The sequence below is a fragment of the Labeo rohita genome, chromosome 15 (genome assembly GCF_022985175.1).
Source record: "Labeo rohita strain BAU-BD-2019 chromosome 15, IGBB_LRoh.1.0, whole genome shotgun sequence".
Taxonomy (NCBI): Eukaryota; Metazoa; Chordata; class Actinopteri; order Cypriniformes; family Cyprinidae; genus Labeo; species Labeo rohita.
In genome coordinates, this window is record NC_066883.1 from 7,477,364 (window position 1) to 7,495,622 (window position 18,259).

An 18,259-nucleotide genomic window follows, 5' to 3' on the forward strand; every position below is an offset into this window, starting at 1 on the left:
TTTACAGGCATTTCCTAAATTATTACAAACAAACGCCTTCACTGTGAAATTAACTCATTAACTAATTAATTAAGTACTTAAACATCACATGACTGACAGCAACAGAACATGAAACACTAACAGATCTCTCTAGATCTCAGCATCTAGTCTGACTTTATTTCTTTCATACAAAACTTCTTATTGAGAATTAACAGATGTTTATATGTTAATGTTTTTATTGAAAATAATAAGTTTGAAGTCACCATTGTGGAGATAAGCATTTGCTTTGGTTGTGCTCTTGATCCTTGACTTTATAAATTCAGATTTTCTCTGGTTGCTGTAACTCTGTGTTTTTAGGCACATGTGTTATAGCAAGAACTGGTATAGAAAAACTGTTCAGATACGTTTGGTTGATAACGGTGAACAGTTTATTGATTATAGTAGCCTTGCTCACTTAGCATATCAAAAATGTCATTGCTGAATATGTTACCTTTAAGTTTTGCAATTTTGTAGCATTCTATGATATTATGACAATAATTCTTTTTTTTCTTGTATATTTTTGAACACCAAGGCTTTTTGACACACACAAACATCAAGAATCAGCACATGAATCTCAACAATGGTGACAATCAATAAAAAGCTTGTTTTGTGATTTTGTCAATTGTCACCATTGTTGAGATTCATATCCAGATTCTTGATGTCTGTGACTCTACGTGTTCTTGCGTATATAGTTTTCTCATAAAGTAGCAAAGCGGGATTGTGTGATTATAAAAAGAAATCCATGTTGATTAACATGTTCTGATATGAAATTTCTGCAGATGTCAGTGAATCAAACCTCTATATGATGATAAGGTCATGCATAGAACTTTGTCTGATTAGACACTTTCTTGCTGGTTTTTCTATAACAAATGTGTTGTAGAAATATACAGCTACAGCAACCAGAAAAAAAAAAAAAAAAAAAGAAAATCAAGAAAACTAAAGCAAATGCTTATCTCCACAACGGTGACTTCAAACTTTATTAATTTCAATTAAACTCCAACATCTAAACCTCAGTTAATTCTCAATAAGTTTTGAATGAAAGAAACAAAGTCAGACTGGTTTGTATTAAGTGAAGATGCTGTCATCTAGAGAGATCTGTTAGTGTTTAATATTCTTTTGGGATTTAAAGGGTTTCTGTTGTCCGATTTTAGTGGGTTACCATTGTGCTGAAGAGTAGAGCGTGTGCTTTAGTCCAGGAGAAGACAAAAAAACATTGCTGTTATGCTGCATGTCATTTTGTTTAAAGGCTGTAACTGTGTAGTTGTTGATGCACTGATAGTTAGTTTTTGTATGTGTGCTGTTGTTAGTTAGTGATTAACTGCAAAAAAGCTTTGTTTCACAGAGAATACCTATGAAATAACAATTAAAAAAGAAAAAAAAAAAAATTAGGATATTTGTTCTTAATTTTACAGTTTTTCTTTGGAAGCTGCTTCTGCCAGTCATTGACCGTTTTTTTAAAAAAAAAGGTCTTTAACCATTATTTCCATTAATGGTAAACGTTTGGCACCCTGTGCTGCCATGCATTTCACTGTTTTTTTACGTTGAAATTTTTTACAGTGTAGGCTCTTCAATGCCTGAAAAAAGGCAATTAATCAGCCAATAGTTACATAATGACAGATTAAGTATGTCATCAAATTCCAGACATCAAATTAAGAGAGTTTACAAAAGATTGAGGTCACACTTTCAAGGTCACTAATTCAAAACTAACAAAACTAAGAGCCAATGAGCATATATATATATATATAAAGAAATCAAGTAATACAATCAGCACAGAAGCAAACCAATAGTAATTATATTTCTGCAAAACAAAAACCTGAAAACATGTTTGATGATAAACGGATAAAAAAAGAAAGTCACTATCTTACCCAGCCATGGGTGTTACCGTGTGAAAACAAAAAGGAAAAAAAAAAAAATAAATAAAAAAAAAAGTATACCAACTAATGGTTTTAAATATATTTAATGTCCTTTCTGCAAAAATTATTAATTTAATAATTAAATAAGTTTCCAAGTGCCTTCCAAATGCCAACATTTTAGAGAAAAATAGTTTGCAGATACACTATATATTTCCCAGTTCATTTTCCAAATAATAACAATTCTGTGAAAATCTGAATAAATATTATCTGTTGCTCTTGGTTATCTAGATGGAGTCTACAGTGTCTGCAACCGTCTTCACCACTTCCCCAAGGGATAAAATTAAACCAAACATGACCAACATAACTCAAGCTTCCTGTGGAGTTACAGAGGTCTCAGCCCACCCTGCTTTCATATTTGCATACTCACTAGTGTTTCTCATCAGTCTGGTGCTTAACAGCATCACAATGCAGGTTTATTTCTGTTCCAATCAGCGTGTCCAGTCCAGCATCATGGTCTACATGAAGAATCTGGCTGCAGCTGACTTCTTCCTTTGTCTTTGTTTACCTTTGCGCATTGCACACAATGCTACCTATTCCATAACAATACGCAATGTTTACTGCAGCTTTGGAGCAACAGCATTCTATATAAACATGTATGCAAGCATCCTCTTCATGGACATTATTGCTGCAAACAGGTATACAGCTCAAGCTAACACCTACATTTACAGTACAAAACAATATTATTTTTTTATGTGGTTCATTTAATATGATATCATTATCATTATATGCAGAGCTTGCTACGTGTGCTAATATTTGTCTAGGTGATCAGATATCATAAGAAAGAGAAATTACAGAACTTTACTTGTAGAAATGTCAGGGGCTTTTTTTTTGTTTAGGCCTGGTAAAAAGTGAGTTGTTATATTTGTATGTGTACACTAAAGGGATTGTTCACCCAAAAATGAAAATTAGCCCATTATTTACTCACCCTTCAGGCATCCTAGGTATATGTGACTTCCTTCTTTCAGACAAATCCAATCAGAATTATATTAAAAATTATCCTGGCACTTCCAAACTTTAGAATGGCATAGACGGGTGTTTCTCTTCATCAGTCCAAAACAAGTCCAATAAAGAGGATCCATCCATAAAAAAAAAAAAAAAAAAAAAAAAGTGCCTCACATAGCACTGGGGGCTGAATAAAGGCCTCCTGTAGTGAATGAATGCATTTTTGTAAGAAAAATATCCTTATTTAAAATGTAAGAAAGCAGCTCCTGGCAGATGACATAAGACATTGGTGTTGCACATGTGCAGGTGAGTCTGACACAAACAAACATTTGTTTACAGGAGCAAAGGACACAAAGTTTCCTTACTTTAGCAAAGGGAAACCAGTCTCGTCTTGGTTTATATCGAAATCCTCCGACATTCTTTTTTACAAATCCTCATTTTGTGCTTATAATTCACTATCATTTTCATTGCGTCCACATTTGTCACTACAGAGTGGCACATGCACAACGCTGACGTCTCATGTCATCCGCATAGAGCTGCTTCCGTGTTCAAATAGTCAGTGCAAAGCAGATTTCAGTGATTCTTACATTTCAAATATGGGTATTTTTCTTACAACAATGCATTGATTCACCACAGGAGTATTTACTCATCTGTTCACACTATATACCAGTCGGAGCTATGTGAGGCACTTTTTATTATGGATGGATGCGCTTTATTGGACTTGTTTTGGACTGATGAAGAGAAACACCCATCTCTGCCATTCTAAAGCTTGGAAGTGCCAGGATAATTTCCAATATAACTCCGACTGGATTCGTATGAAAGAAGGAAGTCATATACTGTACTATGGGATGATCTTAGACTCAGAATTATTAAAGGGGTCATCGGATGCAAAGTTCACTTTTACATGTTGTTTGAACATTAATATGTGTTGACAGTGTATGTACACATCTACCCCCATAATGATAAAAATGGCATGCAGTGGTTTTTAATTAATCTGTAAAAATAATATTTCCTTTTTTAAATCGAGCCATTCTCAGATGCCTGTCTTTGTGCCATCACACCGACAGAGGCTGCTCCCACAATAGTTGATTGACATGAGCGTCTTACCTCAGACCGATCGCCATTGTTTCGATGCCGGAGCAGGGATGTAAATTAGACAAGAATATCTCTGACTGTTGTGCTGCTGGATGTAATAATGAACATAGTGGTCATCATTTACTCCCGACATCTGAGCCGATGAAGATGCAGTGGATTACGTTTGTTTATGAAGGGAATGCGCATCCCGATCTACATAAATGCATCTATGCTTGCGCAAATCATTCGTGATCCAGCTTCACCTACAGCAGAAGTGGGTATAAGGGTTTTTTTATGAATTTCTGCAATCACCTTTCCTAATATTGTGCTAATTAGCAGGTTTCATGGCTAAATGCGCTAAAGTAAACAATCTCTCAGAGCACAGCTCCTCACTCCACAGAGAGAAGAGAGGGGCGGGGCGAGCAGAGCTCATTAGCATTTAAAGGAACAATCCGTCAAAATCAGTTGATTTTTGCAGAGCTTATTTTGACAAGATAAAAAGGGTGTTGTTTTACACTACCATTGAGAATTTTTAACCAAAGTATATTACAAACTTTTCATTAAGACCCTATCAATCATATCAACTTATCAATGTACTTCATAAATTTTATGCATGTATCTAACTAACCACAAACAAATGCCTTTCAATTTGAGCATGTGGAATTCGGGATTAAATGATTGTGCAGCGATTTGTACAAATACAGACATGTTTGCACATAAAAACGTTCTGTTCTGCATTAATATATCATAAATTGCTTATGCAAAAAGGATTCTGTGCATTTGTGGATCAGGTGACATGCGTGCATTTATTGACATCTTGCTCGAGTCAATCTTGCTCGAGTTCATTTGGATTTTGAGACTACATTTTCGCAGTTTACAGCATTTCACGATGCCCTCACACGCACAACTACCAACGAACAAGGCCCAGTGCAATTCATTAACGTGTACATGATTTGAAAAATTCACAAATTTGCATCACGATACTGAAACAAATGCTCTTCAACCGGTGCCTGCAGAGTTAAGAATTACAATAATGTGCAGCATTGTGTTCAAATAGAGACACAGTTGTGAATACAAATGTTATAGCTAATATTAAAATATCATAATTTGTGCATGTAGCGATTAAAATGTACATTTGGGGTTCAGGCGACATGCGTGCATTCATTCACATCTCTCAATTCTAGTCGATTCTGTTTGATTCATTGGAATTTTGAGACTTTCTTTCCACCTTTTCAGCCTTGTCTCAACCATGATAAATCATGATAAAATTCCCCACGGTTAGTATTACCGTTTCATATTTTAATTAGCATTAAAACCATATTCGATTACCGCAATTTGAACAACTGATGATAAATAAATACTGTACAGTATAATGCACAGTTTTAAGTAGCAGTCTCATTTGCGCACGGCACGCAGAGTAGTTTCGTTTTGTGTGAAAAGACAGTGGATGTTTAAAAAGAGTGCTAAGGGCATAGGCGCCAATCCCCACGGAAATAATCGAGCACTCACGGATAAACACGAGACAGTCTCCGTTCATTTTAATCAATAAGAAATGCATTGCAGCTTTTACGACTTTATTCTCGTTTCCATAGTTAATTTAAAGCCGTATTTGGCTTTATTTTAATTGTAAATGTCAAGAGTGCATTATTGCATGAGAGGGTGGCAGCATCCTCTGGGCTTGCAGCCGGCTTCCTCTCCTATATATATATATTGTGATCATGGCTCTCTGCGCTCCCTCAGATATTACTTGTGCGCCCTCAAACATTGTTCTATATGTGCGAATAAGTGCTTATTGTAAACGGGTATTTATTAAATATTTTTTTATTCGGTGTAGCGCAACCTTCATAGAAAGAACATGTGTATTATGTGGTAACTCACTGTAAAAAATTGCACTGTAAAATAACAGTAATTTACTGGCAGCTGTGGTTGCCAGCATTATACTGTTATTTTATAGCTCTCTACCGTTAATTTACAGCTCTTCATTTTTACAGTATGTTACCGTTATTATACCATGTGGTAACTCATTTTATTTTGGAAACCGATTGCTTCAAACCATTTGAGTTTTAAAAAAACTATTGTTTATATGGTGTTAGTACAGTGAACTTATTTAATTTGAGTCCACTAAGAAGAAATATTTCTTAATATAACCCAGCAAACACTTAAAGTGTAATAAAGAAGCAACCGACTTTTACTCAAAACTTTATAGATTGTCATTAACTAACAATAGCACAAATTTGTGTAATAAAGTGCTTAGTAAAGAGATTGTCACTATATCAGCAATTCCACAATCTACTGTCAGCAAAACATCAGTACTTGTGGCTCATCATTGGCTGAAGCACAAGCTCTACTCTCCAGCACAATGGTGACCCACAAAACTAAATTAAACTGACAGATCTCTCTTGTACAAAAACACATCAGTTAGGCACAATCAAATATTTACTCTCCCTACCAGTTAATGACTTTGCATAATTGTTTTTCTATGAACATTCACTAATATTTTAGTGAAAATAACTTGATTTGCTTGGTAAATCTGACTGTTATGTTTTACAGTATATTACTGTTTTTTCTTGAATTAACAGTAATCTACTGGCAGCTCTGGTTGCCAGCATGTTACTGTTTTTCTACAGTGTGTTGCCGTAAATTAATTACAGTTTATTACTGTTAAATTACATTTCATGCTGTTTTTTTCCCATCGTACATCTTTAACCCTTTAAAACCCACAGCAAAATCCTCAGTTTTAAATGAACACTTATAATGTGTCAACACTGCAGAGGGTTTGAGTAATACCGAATTAGTGCTGAAGTTAATGAGATAATTATATGATTGATCACGTTCTGATTGAGCATTAGTGATGAACACCAGCTGTTAACAAACAAAATTGCTGAATGAAAGAATAACACAAGAACAACTGAGTTCAGCCACAGCCTTAGATGACATCAACTGAAATAAAAGAAGACATTAAATCTCTCAAGATCTGATTAAACTCCTAAAACAGCATTACCAGCTTCAATTATTACCACACTGACTTTATTTCTGTCAGACGTCTACAGAAGAGAGTTGCAGAGGTTTAGGTTGTTTTTTTTTCTTCTTTTACTACCACGGTGGAGATCAGTGTTTACTTTAGTTGGGCTGTTGAACCTTGGCATTTTAAGATTAATTTTAGTTTAGTTGTTGTGATTGTGTATGTTTACAACATGTTTGTTATGACAAAACAAGAAAAATAATAACAACAAGTAAATATGAATGACTACAAAGAAATCTAGAATTGTTTATGGTTTGGTAATAACACAGGTTTTATCCAGTGTCTTTTCTTGTATTGAATATTGATGTGAAATTTAAAAAAAAAAAAAAAACCTTCAGCATAATTTAGATACACACATCAAGAATAATCGTATGAATCTCAACAATGGTGAGAACAAGTCATAGGTGAGGTTTTGTAGTGTGCTGATACCCAGCATGAAGCTTTCGATTGTCACCATTGTTGAGATTCATATGCTGATTCTTCTTGTCTCTATTTGAGTATAAATGCTACAGTAGTTTTAAATTTTAACTATTAAATCCTTCTTTTCTGGTTGCCACATTATCAAAAGATCTCATGCTGTAACACACTTACTGAAAAAAAAAAAGCAGCAATAATTAAACACACACTCAGAAACAGACTCTTAACGAGTCTCACAAGACTCAGAACCAGTTCAGTCAATGACATTCATGCCCAACTAGACATAGCTGACATCAACTGACCAGCATTGCTATAACTAATACATCATAAAAACCCAGTTACAGCAAATATATCTATGTTTTAACGTCAAGAGTCAGGAGCCCAATTAAAGCAAACACTGATCTCCGCAATGGTATCGTCAAACAAAACAATAAAACATCATCATCTAAACATCTCTTCCTTCTCAATAAGATCTTCTTTAGACATCTGACAGAAATAAAATCAGTCTGGTTAGAAATGCGTGAAGTTGGTAAAGCTGTGTGTTGAGTTGTTTAAATGTTCAGTTGATTTCATCTAAGGCTGTGGCTGAGGTCAGTTATATAGTTCTTGTGTTTGTCTTGTTTCTCTTTCAGTGATTCTGCTCATTAACAGCAGCTGTTCGTCAGTGTCTGAAGTCACTCATTAGTTTTCATTCTCTCTGTAAGGTGGACTATATTAGTAAACTCATGTAGGGAATAGTGAATGAGGGTGTAGAGTTTGATTTTAAACAGTCTCTGAGTGTCGATTTTGAACGCTGTTAATTCACGATACGTAGCAGCAGGCCACTTTTTCGAAAATGTCAAATAATACCCAGAATGCACTGTTTTAATGGAAAACAGCATGTTACTGTCAAAATTTGGCCATTTTTTTACAGCAATTTTTAACAGTGTAATGTATCTGCAGTCCGTACGTTTCACTTCACAATTGGGGGTTGGGCATCCACCGGCAGAAATATAAATCGGGAATTATAATGAATATATGAATTAATGAATTATATGAATGTACCTCTAAAGGTTCTGACTGTCTTCAAAAAAAGTCTTCTGTCTGACTGTCTTCTTTTTACCTTCGCTCTATGTAACGCCTAAAGAAGTGTCCTTATCTGCTTTATCCACGGAGTTCACGGGAAACAGCTGTAATTCAGCTTTTCCATAAGCGCCATCTAGTGCCATCTAGTGTGATTTACAGAAACTTACATTTACATTCAGTTTGTGTGCAGTTTTTGTCTGGCCAAAAAAATGGACCGAATTTGCATGCCCTGCTGTAGCCTAAATTTTGACCGGTTGATGAAAAACAAGCTTAAGTGGATTCTACACATTTAAACAATTTAGACCAGTTATCTAGATTATTTATGGAATACATAATATACATATAATAATTTAATAAATCAATTATCATTTTGACTTAACCCTTTTCTTTATTTAAAGGCTGAAATGTGAGGTCTATCTTTTTATGAAACTTTTGCACAGCTTTATTTGAAAATTTACGCTATTTCACTATTTGAACATGCTAGTACTTAAACTGTTGTCAGTCATGCTGTCATTTAAAATCCGGACATCAGCGGTAGGCTACTGTTGTTGTTTTAGTGATTATGGAAACAAAAAGTCTTTTTATTTGTTGTTTGTTGATTTTAAATAGAAAACTTGGTGAAGTGATTCATGTGTCAGTGCTTTTTGAATGTTTCCAGTACATTTTAACAATAATACTGATTATGATCAGAAATTTTCATACTGTTACATCCCTAGTTGACTTGACTGTATTTTATTCTGATAATGAACAAGCTGCAACGTTTGCAATGCAATCAAACAGCGATGAAACAGCTCCGGAGCAGGGTTAGCACTGCATTTGCGTTGTTAACCCCACATTGCGGTGCTAAGTTTGCTCAGTGTGAAATGGAGCCATTTTTGCTTGTTGCTGCTGGACACTTGGCAACAGACAGCCAATCAGAAATTGAGCAGCGCTCATGTCAAGTTAGTAACAGGAAATGCACGTAGTGTAAACAGCAGCCGGTGAGAGAAAAGTAAAAGCTGTGTAAACAGGTTACCTGCTGACAGTGGCACAGAGGGCAAACCGCAAACCGCAAGTCAGAGGTGTTTATGTCATATTATTGAAAGTATTTCTGTTTTAAACTATGTAGACAGGGCCAATGGAATTCACACAAGCAATGTGCAAACTTTGCGCAATAGTTATGCTGGTGAACATCTTAAAGGGGTTATTGAATGCCCATTTTCCACAAGTTGATATGATTCTTTAGGGTCTTAATGAAAAGTCTATAACATACTTTGTTTAAAATATCTCAATGATAGTGTAAAAAAAAACCCCACCTTTTTACCTTGTCAAAATCAGCTCTGCAGAAATCAGTCCATTCTGTTGGATATTGCCTCTCTTTTCTCTGTGGAGTGATGAGCCATGCTCTGAAAGATTGTTTACTTTAGCCGTGTTTAGCTGCATTTAGCCACGCAACTTGCTAACTAGCACGTTATTAGGAAAGGTGATTGCAAAGAGCCATAAAAAACCCTTTTACTCACTTCTGCTGTAAGTGAAGCTGGATCACGAATGATTTGCATGAACATAAACACATTTATGTATTTTATTATCCTCACAGCGTGTCATGCGGTGATGCGCTCTGAAATAACTTGTGGGGCAAGTTAATTGTAATTTTGCTGAATAATAAAAGTAACCTAATAATAATAATAAGCCTAAAACATGCCTACATTAATTGGAAATACTAAATCCACTTAATATTGCCAATATTTGATGCTTTTGACAAGGTTATCATCAACACATACAACACTCTTTGTCCAATCAGTGACAGTGACACTGCAAATATGCAAATAAGAATGTTAACCGGGGGATTAGGAATGTACAGTGTGAAATGTCTGTTAATGAATACCCAAGATTAACAGCTAACCCCAGGTAAAGTATGAGCAGTGTGAAACGTGATTACACATAACCCAGGATTTCATTTATCCGGGGTTAGGATAACCCAGGGTTAACAATTTCAAGTGTGAAAAGCCCTATTGTCATTCCTTTAGCTGGCAAGTTTTATGTGTCCGCTTGAGTGCGGAATAGACTATAGCCTATAAAAGGATCATTGGTTTAATATAGTATATTTAATTTAATATAAACGTGCAATTATAATGGCTTAAATCAGCGACTATAACAGCCCTTTAACAATAATAATAATAATAATAATAATAATAATAATAATAATACAAGGAAAAAATAACTGACAATGTGCTGTTGAATTACAGAAAAAAAAGGTATATCGTCACAAAGTTCTTGTTTGGCAAAATTAATATAAGCTAATCTGTTTTAAGACAACCCTGCTGAAAAAAACAACAGAACCATCACAAAATATTCTAATGGTATCCACTGCAAATACCACTACAAACAATACAAACCATCGACTTTGACCATTAAAACCATAGTGTGTTTTGGGACATATTCCATTAGGATTTATAGGTTTTAACAAGCCACCAATAGAAGGTGACCAATTACCAGTAGAGACCAACGGGGTCCATTACAGTTTCCATTAAAAGTCCCATTATAACCAGTAAAACCATTACAAATTTTATGATGGTGTCTATTGATTTTTTTCAGCAGGGATGTTAAGTTAGAACAAGTTCAGTAAAACATTTTTATTATATTTCTACAGGCAAAGGAGAATAGTCAAACCAAAAAGAAACAAAGAAAACACAATGGCTGTGTTCGAAATGCCCTACTATTATACTACTCTTACTCTTTCTGCAGTACCCAGTATGTATACTGTGCATAGTATGCAAATTTTATGTATGCATGGAATACCCGGATGACTTACACTCAAAAAAATATTTCAGCCCTTAACTTAATTCAATTACGTACAAAATTTCCATGCATTTAGATTACGTAGTTTTAATTTAAACAAATCAATTAAACTTAATGTGATTCAAATGCATCAGTCTTACGTAAATGAAACAGGTAAAGTTGATGTAATATTTCCCAGTGTTAAACAAACCCTGCTCAGTGTTCATGTGTTTCCACACTACAGAGTGTTCAAGTAGCATTGACACAGTGTTGGAGTTAAGGAAATCATTATGTCACGATTGACCAATAATGATGAACACCTGTTGTTTACAAGCAGAATCACAGAAGGAAAGAGAAACACAAGAATCAGACACAGCCAAAGAGAAAATGAACTTAAATAACTGAAGACATTAAATCTCTGATTAACTCCACAAACAACATTACAGATTGACTTGATTTCTGTCATATATCTATAAATATTATTTGAGAACGTCTAAACAGAGGTTTAGATGTTTTATTTTAAAAAATGTTTCATTTGACCTCACCATCATGGCGAACAGGGTTTACTTTAGTTGGGCTCTTGACCCTTGACTTTCTTAGTATAGTTTTTTTTTGTTCTTTGGTTGCTGTAATTGTGTTCGTAGAGCACATTTGTATAGCGCAAAAAAAAAGGGGTCCTTATTAAGTGTTCTTGGTTAATTATTATTGATGTTGTAATCATTCTCAAGTGGTCTGATTTGCTGATATTGTTCAGTGGTTTACCTCTTAGTTTCATTATATTTATAGTAGTTGTATGAACTGTTACTATTACTACTTTAAGATCTCCAGTGTTACTTAGACACACACAGACATCAAGAATCAGCATATGAATCTCAACAATGGTGACATTCAACAGCTGCATGCTGGGAGTCATGGGTGAGATTTGTACTCTGCTGGTACCCAGCATGCAGCTGTTGAATGTCACCATTGTTGAGATTCAAATGCTGATTCTTGATGTCTGTGTGTGTCAAACTGATGCTGTAGATTTCAAGATTTAGTGTATAAGACAAACATCCATAATCGTTCATACACCTGTCGTAAACATTATGAAAATAATAGACTAACCACTGCATGAGATCAGTGCATCATGCCACTGGATGATAATGATTTAACAAACAATAAAAAATTAACCAAAAACACCTAACCAGACTTCTTTTTGGCTTTTTTATTTTGTTGTAATAAATGTGCTTCATACACATAATTACAACAGCCAAAAAAACTAACATTAAAAAAAACAGAAGTCAAGAGTCCAACTAAAGTAAACCCTGTTCGCCATGATGGTGAGGTCAATTGAAACTTTAAAAAAAAATAAAACATCTAAACCTCTGTTTAGATGTTCTGAAATAATATTTATAGATATATGACAGAAATCAAGTCAATCTGTAATGTTGTTTGTGGAGTTGTTTAATCAGAGATTTAATGTCCTCATTTATTTAAGTTCATTTTATCTTCGGCTGTGGCTGATTCTTGTGTTTCTCTTTCCTTCGGTGATTCTGCTTGTAAACAGCAGGTGTTCATCATTATTGGTCAATCGTGACATAATGATCTCCTTAACTCCAACACTGTGTCAATGCTACTTGAACACTCTGTAGTGTGGAAACACATGAACACTGAGCAGGGTTTGTTTAACACTGGGAAATGTTACATAAACTTTACCTGTTTCATTTACGTAAGACTGATGCATTTGAATCACATTAAGTTTAATTGATTTGTTTAAATTAAAACTACGTAATCTAAATGCATGGAAATTTTGTACGTAATTGAATTAAGTTAAGGGCTGAAATATTTTTTTGAGTGTACTATATTTGCTAAACTTACCAGAATCTGCTAAAAATAACTCAAGTACACTGCAATCAGTATAGAAGCTGTGTTCTGAATGGCATACTACCATACAAATCCTACTATACTGCAGTATGCCATGTGTACACTGTGACTACACTAAGCAAATTTTCTGTATGATTGGAATAAAAAAAGAAATTTACCCTTTGATTGTTTTGTGGTCCAAGGTCACATATGGTGTCATAGAGGAAACTGTTTTTCTCACAATGATAGAGTGGCACCACTGTACGCCATTATAGTGGTGTCTTGGGTAGACTTTTCCATGATGTAGAAAGGCATGTCAAGAAAATATAAATGTGTGGGATGCTGTACTTAACTGTTTTTGCAGTGATATGGACCAAACTCTGCATGACTCAACCCACCATTGTACTGTTTTCACTTTAATTTTTGGGTGAATCGCTCTCCAAATGCAATAAAATACAATTTTATAAATGTTATTCATTATTATTATTATTATTATTGGATGATTAAATTTACTTCTATAACACCAGTTAATCTTTTTTTACAATATTTGAAATGGTCTATTATCTGACATTCTGTTGGAGAAAACTTAAAATATTTATGACTCTGTTATAAAATTATTTGACACAGTATTAGCCTTAATGACATTTTAAGGATTTTAAATTCAATTTGTACCCCTGAAAAAAAGTGGTCAGAAAAAAATTCATGACTGTCAAAACCAATCAAATGACAGTTTAATGTGATGTTAACCCATAAAGCTAAGTATTTTATTAAGTTTGATAATTAATCTTCTATGCCGTGTTTATGACGGATTTATGAAAGGTTTTGATGTCTTGGTAATGTCAAGTTGTCATGATAAAGATACTGACAGGTTATGATGTATTGGTTTATGTCAAGTTGTCATAACAAAGGCATCACAAACAATGTCATCTTTGCATTAAAAATGACATAAATGAGCGAATGACACTTAATGACAGTTGTCATAAACATGCATAAAACCTTCTTCATATTCCTGACATGTGTCATGTCACGATTATGAAGGTGTCATGCCAGTCTTATGCACACCCCTTCAAGTAAAGTGTTACCAGTGATTGTTTCAAAGATATTAAATAATAATAATATTGCAGAAATATAATATATAAATAGCATATATAAATAAAACTAGTATTTCAATTATGCAAACAGAATTCAGATTCCATTTAAAGCAGCTCTAAAAAAGAAATGGGGTGTATTTATCTAATGACAAATAGACCAATTTGTTGGCAGATGCTATTTACAATAACTCCGCCCACCAATGCCTTGCTGCGATAAACAGCACTGCAAAAGACACGTTTTTCTGTAATATCAGTGGCGCAGAGAATAAAAGACATGACGTGTGCTTTTGATGCGACTGACCTGCGTTCGAATCTGCCTTTTGTCATACTTTTTTTTAATGTACTACAGTACTGAAGAATAATATATCTTCCACCTAACTACTATTTACATGCTAAAGAAATGCTGCTATTTTAGTGTAAACAGAATGTATCATTTTTTGCAGTTCTGTCCAATATGTTAAGTTCATCAACTATGAAATGAGTTCAGTTGGGCAATATAGCATTGTTTACTAGTATGAGGCCTTAACAAGCCTTTGTAAAAAGAACTGTTAGAGCATTTGTTTGTAAGGTAACAACCTTGACAGCTGTGCTGAATTAATGTTAAGAGTTTGTCATGTGACAAGCATACTACTCTGAAGTTTTATTTTATTTTATTTTTTATTTTTTGCTTATTGTATACTGTTTCACACACTACACTGTAAAATCCAATAGTTTACCTTACTTAGATATAATTAGTTATCTTTACTTAGTTGCTATACTTACTAGGTTTTATTAAGTTACAGCTACTTTCAAGCGAGTAAAACAGTTTACTTACTACTTTGAGTGACGCTTACTTAAAATATTCAAGTAGCCACAAAGAAACCAATGACATTAATAAACCAGTGAGAGGCAGCAGTGCACTAATATGTTGCTAATTTGCAAAATAACAACAGAAGAAGAAAATAATTTTGAGGTGGCAATTGTTAATCTGCAGTTATTTTTCACTAGTTACATTCACTCATTTCCCAAAGTCATCTTGAATGTTGTTTCAATACAACTATATATTTGAGAGAACATCACATAAGCTGACTTCATAAATTGATGTTGATTTTCGTAAAATGTTGTTGGTGTGTCTTATTTTATTTTTTTTTTTACTTACCATTATAGTGATTAATGTTCTGTTTGGTTGGGCACTTGGAACTTTGCTTTTCTTATTATAATTTTCTTCCTATTGATGCAGCAATGCAACATGAAGTCATAGTTTTTGATTTCAAGGAGAGAAAAGTAATAAGGAGGTTGCTTTTAGAAGGTAACCTTCGAGTTCTGATATTTCAATTAGCTAAATCTTTCCAATTCTTTAGCTAATGTATTTTTTATATTTATTAATGATCTTTTACAATTTTATTGTTCTCCATAAACACCTTGAGAAACTTTATTGGGTTGAGACAGTCCTTTAATATTTGTGATAACGTGCTCAAGTCACAAACTTCAACATTCAGCATGTGAATCACAACGATGGTAACAATTCAATTTTATTTATTTTTATTAATTGTGACAATAACCATTATATTATTTTATTTTCTCTTTTTTGTTGTGCTACTACTGACACAAGTCAGTAAATAAAATTAGCAAATAAAAACAACAACAGTAAAACAAAGCAATTGCATAATTTATTCATGCCGCAATGCACTCTGGGAGTCAGTGAGTAGCTATACTAAGTCAAGTGTAAGCCTAAAGTAAATGATCAAGTACCCCCTACAGTTCTTTTTTAGTTACTAGAGCTCCCGTGTAAGTAAACTATACTAACTAAGCATTTGTTAGTACAACATACTATTCTTATTTCACTTTACTTAGTTTTTTTAAGGCAATCGGTTTGCATGCTTTTTTTTAAGTAAGCCCAACTAATTAGATTTTACAGTGTATTCTTCAAAATATAGTAGGCAGTGTGCACTGTGCACTGGGCAGTAGGCAGTAAGCAAGTATGCCATTTCCAACATAGCCAATGTAAAATTAATAAATTCCATTAATAAAAACAATGGAATGCGCACATGTGACTGGGGCTAGTGCCATCCAGTGGTCGCTGATTTTCTTAGGCTCAGCCGCGTGTGGATTGCGAGCTGTGTGTGGATTGGGCAAGACTGAAACGGTGGAATAAAAGTCTCAAAATTCAAATTAATCAAATAGAATTGACTAGAATCAAGAGATCCACAAATGTACATTTTAAACGCTACATGCACTAATTATGATACTACAAACTTTTGTATTCACAACTGTATCTCTATTTGAACACAATGCTGCACATTATTGTAAGTCTTAACTCTGCAGGCACCGGTTGAAGAGCATTTGTTTCAGTGTAGTGACTCAATTTTGTGAATTTTTCAAATCATGTACACGTTAATGAATTGTACTGGGCCTTGTTCGTTGGTAGTTGTGTGTGTGCGGGCATCGTGAAATGCTGTAAACTGTGACAGTGTAGTCTCAAAATCCAAATGAACTGAACAAGATTGACTCAAGCCAGACGTCAATAAATGCACGCATGTCACCTGATCCACAAATGCACAGAATCTTTTTTGCATAAAAAAAATTATGATATATTAATGCAGAACAGAACATTTTTATTTGCAAACATGTCTGTATTTGTACAAATCGCTGCACAATCATTTAAACCCGAATTCCCAAATTTGTGGTTAGTAAGATACATGCATAAATTTTATGTAGTATAATTGTGTGTGCATCTATTAATCATTTTGAGTCAAAAATCATCCCATAGTATACACCTAGGATGCCTGGAGAGTGAATAAATAATGGGGTAATTTTAATTTTTGTGTGAACTATCCCTTTAATGTCACAGTGCAACATAAATTGATTTTAACAGCATTTTGAATACCTTCTATCATCTCAGGTATCTGAAGATTGTCCGGCCGTTGGAGACTCATGCTTTGCAGACAGTTCGTACTGCCCGACACATTTCCATTGGAACTTGGATTTCCTTGTTAACAATGTCTTCCATCTATTTGATCCTCTTTCTTCAGACTTCCTGGGATCCTAATCCAAAATTTAGCTGTGAGTCCCTGTATAGTCACAACCTCAGAGTGGTTTACAAAATCATCCACTGTGTGTCCTTTGCAGTCTTTGTATTTGTGCTAATGTCTCTAGTTTTTCTTTATTGGAAGACTCTGCAAAAGATTAGAGAAGCTCAGCTGTCAACACAGACCATATCCAGCAGCCATAAGTTAAACAAGTCTAAATGCAACATGCTAGTTCTAGTGGTAGTTTTCTGTGTGTGCTTTGTGCCCTATCATTTGGTGAGATTGCCTTATGTGTTCAGCAGTGACTGTACATTTAACATCCTGAAGGAACTGACTATCCTGCTTTCAGTGCTAAATGTGTGTTTCGATCCTGTAATATACTTCATCTTCTGCAAGGCCTTTAGAGACCAGCTCAGGAAGAAAGATTTGCAAACATCCAGTGAAAATCAAACATGAAATATACCATATATTCACAAATTTGTAATTACATATTTCTTTAGAACATTTGTAAGAATGTCAACAAATGAGCTATTTACATTTGGTAGTTGGTTCTAATTATAATAGTTTTACACTTTAAGAAATAAATTGTGTTTTTCTGATGAGTATGAATCTTGTCCTAAAAATAAAGTGTATCATGAAGACTCTACTCATAATAGCTAAAGTCATAATAGCTGAGACCTAGTCTTAACACTTAGGAACCTTTATGAATCACTTTTATTCTTAAGTTCAGGAATAAGAGTAAAATGGTGTCATTCTTAGAATTTTGACACACTTAAGACTAAAATTTTACTCTGAGCGGCCTTATACTTACGGCCCCTGAACATATTTTTATAATAAAGTTGAGTGTTGGGCCATATTGAGTGTTGCATTTTTTCTCCATTCAAAAATACAAGTGACATGTCTTTTACAGTCTTTGGATTTATTCATGATGAAGCACGGCTCTAACCTCTAACCATCCAACAGTTTTGTGTATCACTGAGCAACAACCTTAGCAACCACCCTTAACAACATAAACAATCAAGAAAACAGCATCAAAACTATTCCATGTATTATGTATTTTGGCAGAATTAACAGCTTGTTATTTATTTAATTTAGTATGAGTGACCCCTT

General features: G+C 34.2%; 1 protein-coding gene across 1 annotated transcript; it reads left to right on the forward strand.

Annotated features, from left to right (window-relative positions):
* Window positions 1–2,222: 2,222 nt before the first annotated feature.
* On the forward strand, window positions 2,223–17,605 carry LOC127177471 (P2Y purinoceptor 14). Its single transcript, XM_051129761.1, has 2 exons — window positions 2,223–2,566; window positions 17,023–17,605. Exons 1-2 carry the CDS (start codon window positions 2,223–2,225, stop codon window positions 17,603–17,605), a joined length of 927 nt encoding a protein of 308 aa, XP_050985718.1.
* The last annotated feature ends 654 nt before the right edge of the window (window positions 17,606–18,259 follow it).

Bases quoted from the DNA above. Each gene is read 5' to 3' on its own strand.
- LOC127177471 (XM_051129761.1), top strand. From the start codon at position 2,223: ATGACCAACATAACTCAAGCTTCCTGTGGAGTTACAGAGGTCTCAGCC. The intron at 2,567-17,022 runs GTATACAGCTCA...CTATCATCTCAG, and splicing joins GACATTATTGCTGCAAACAG to GTATCTGAAGATTGTCCGGC.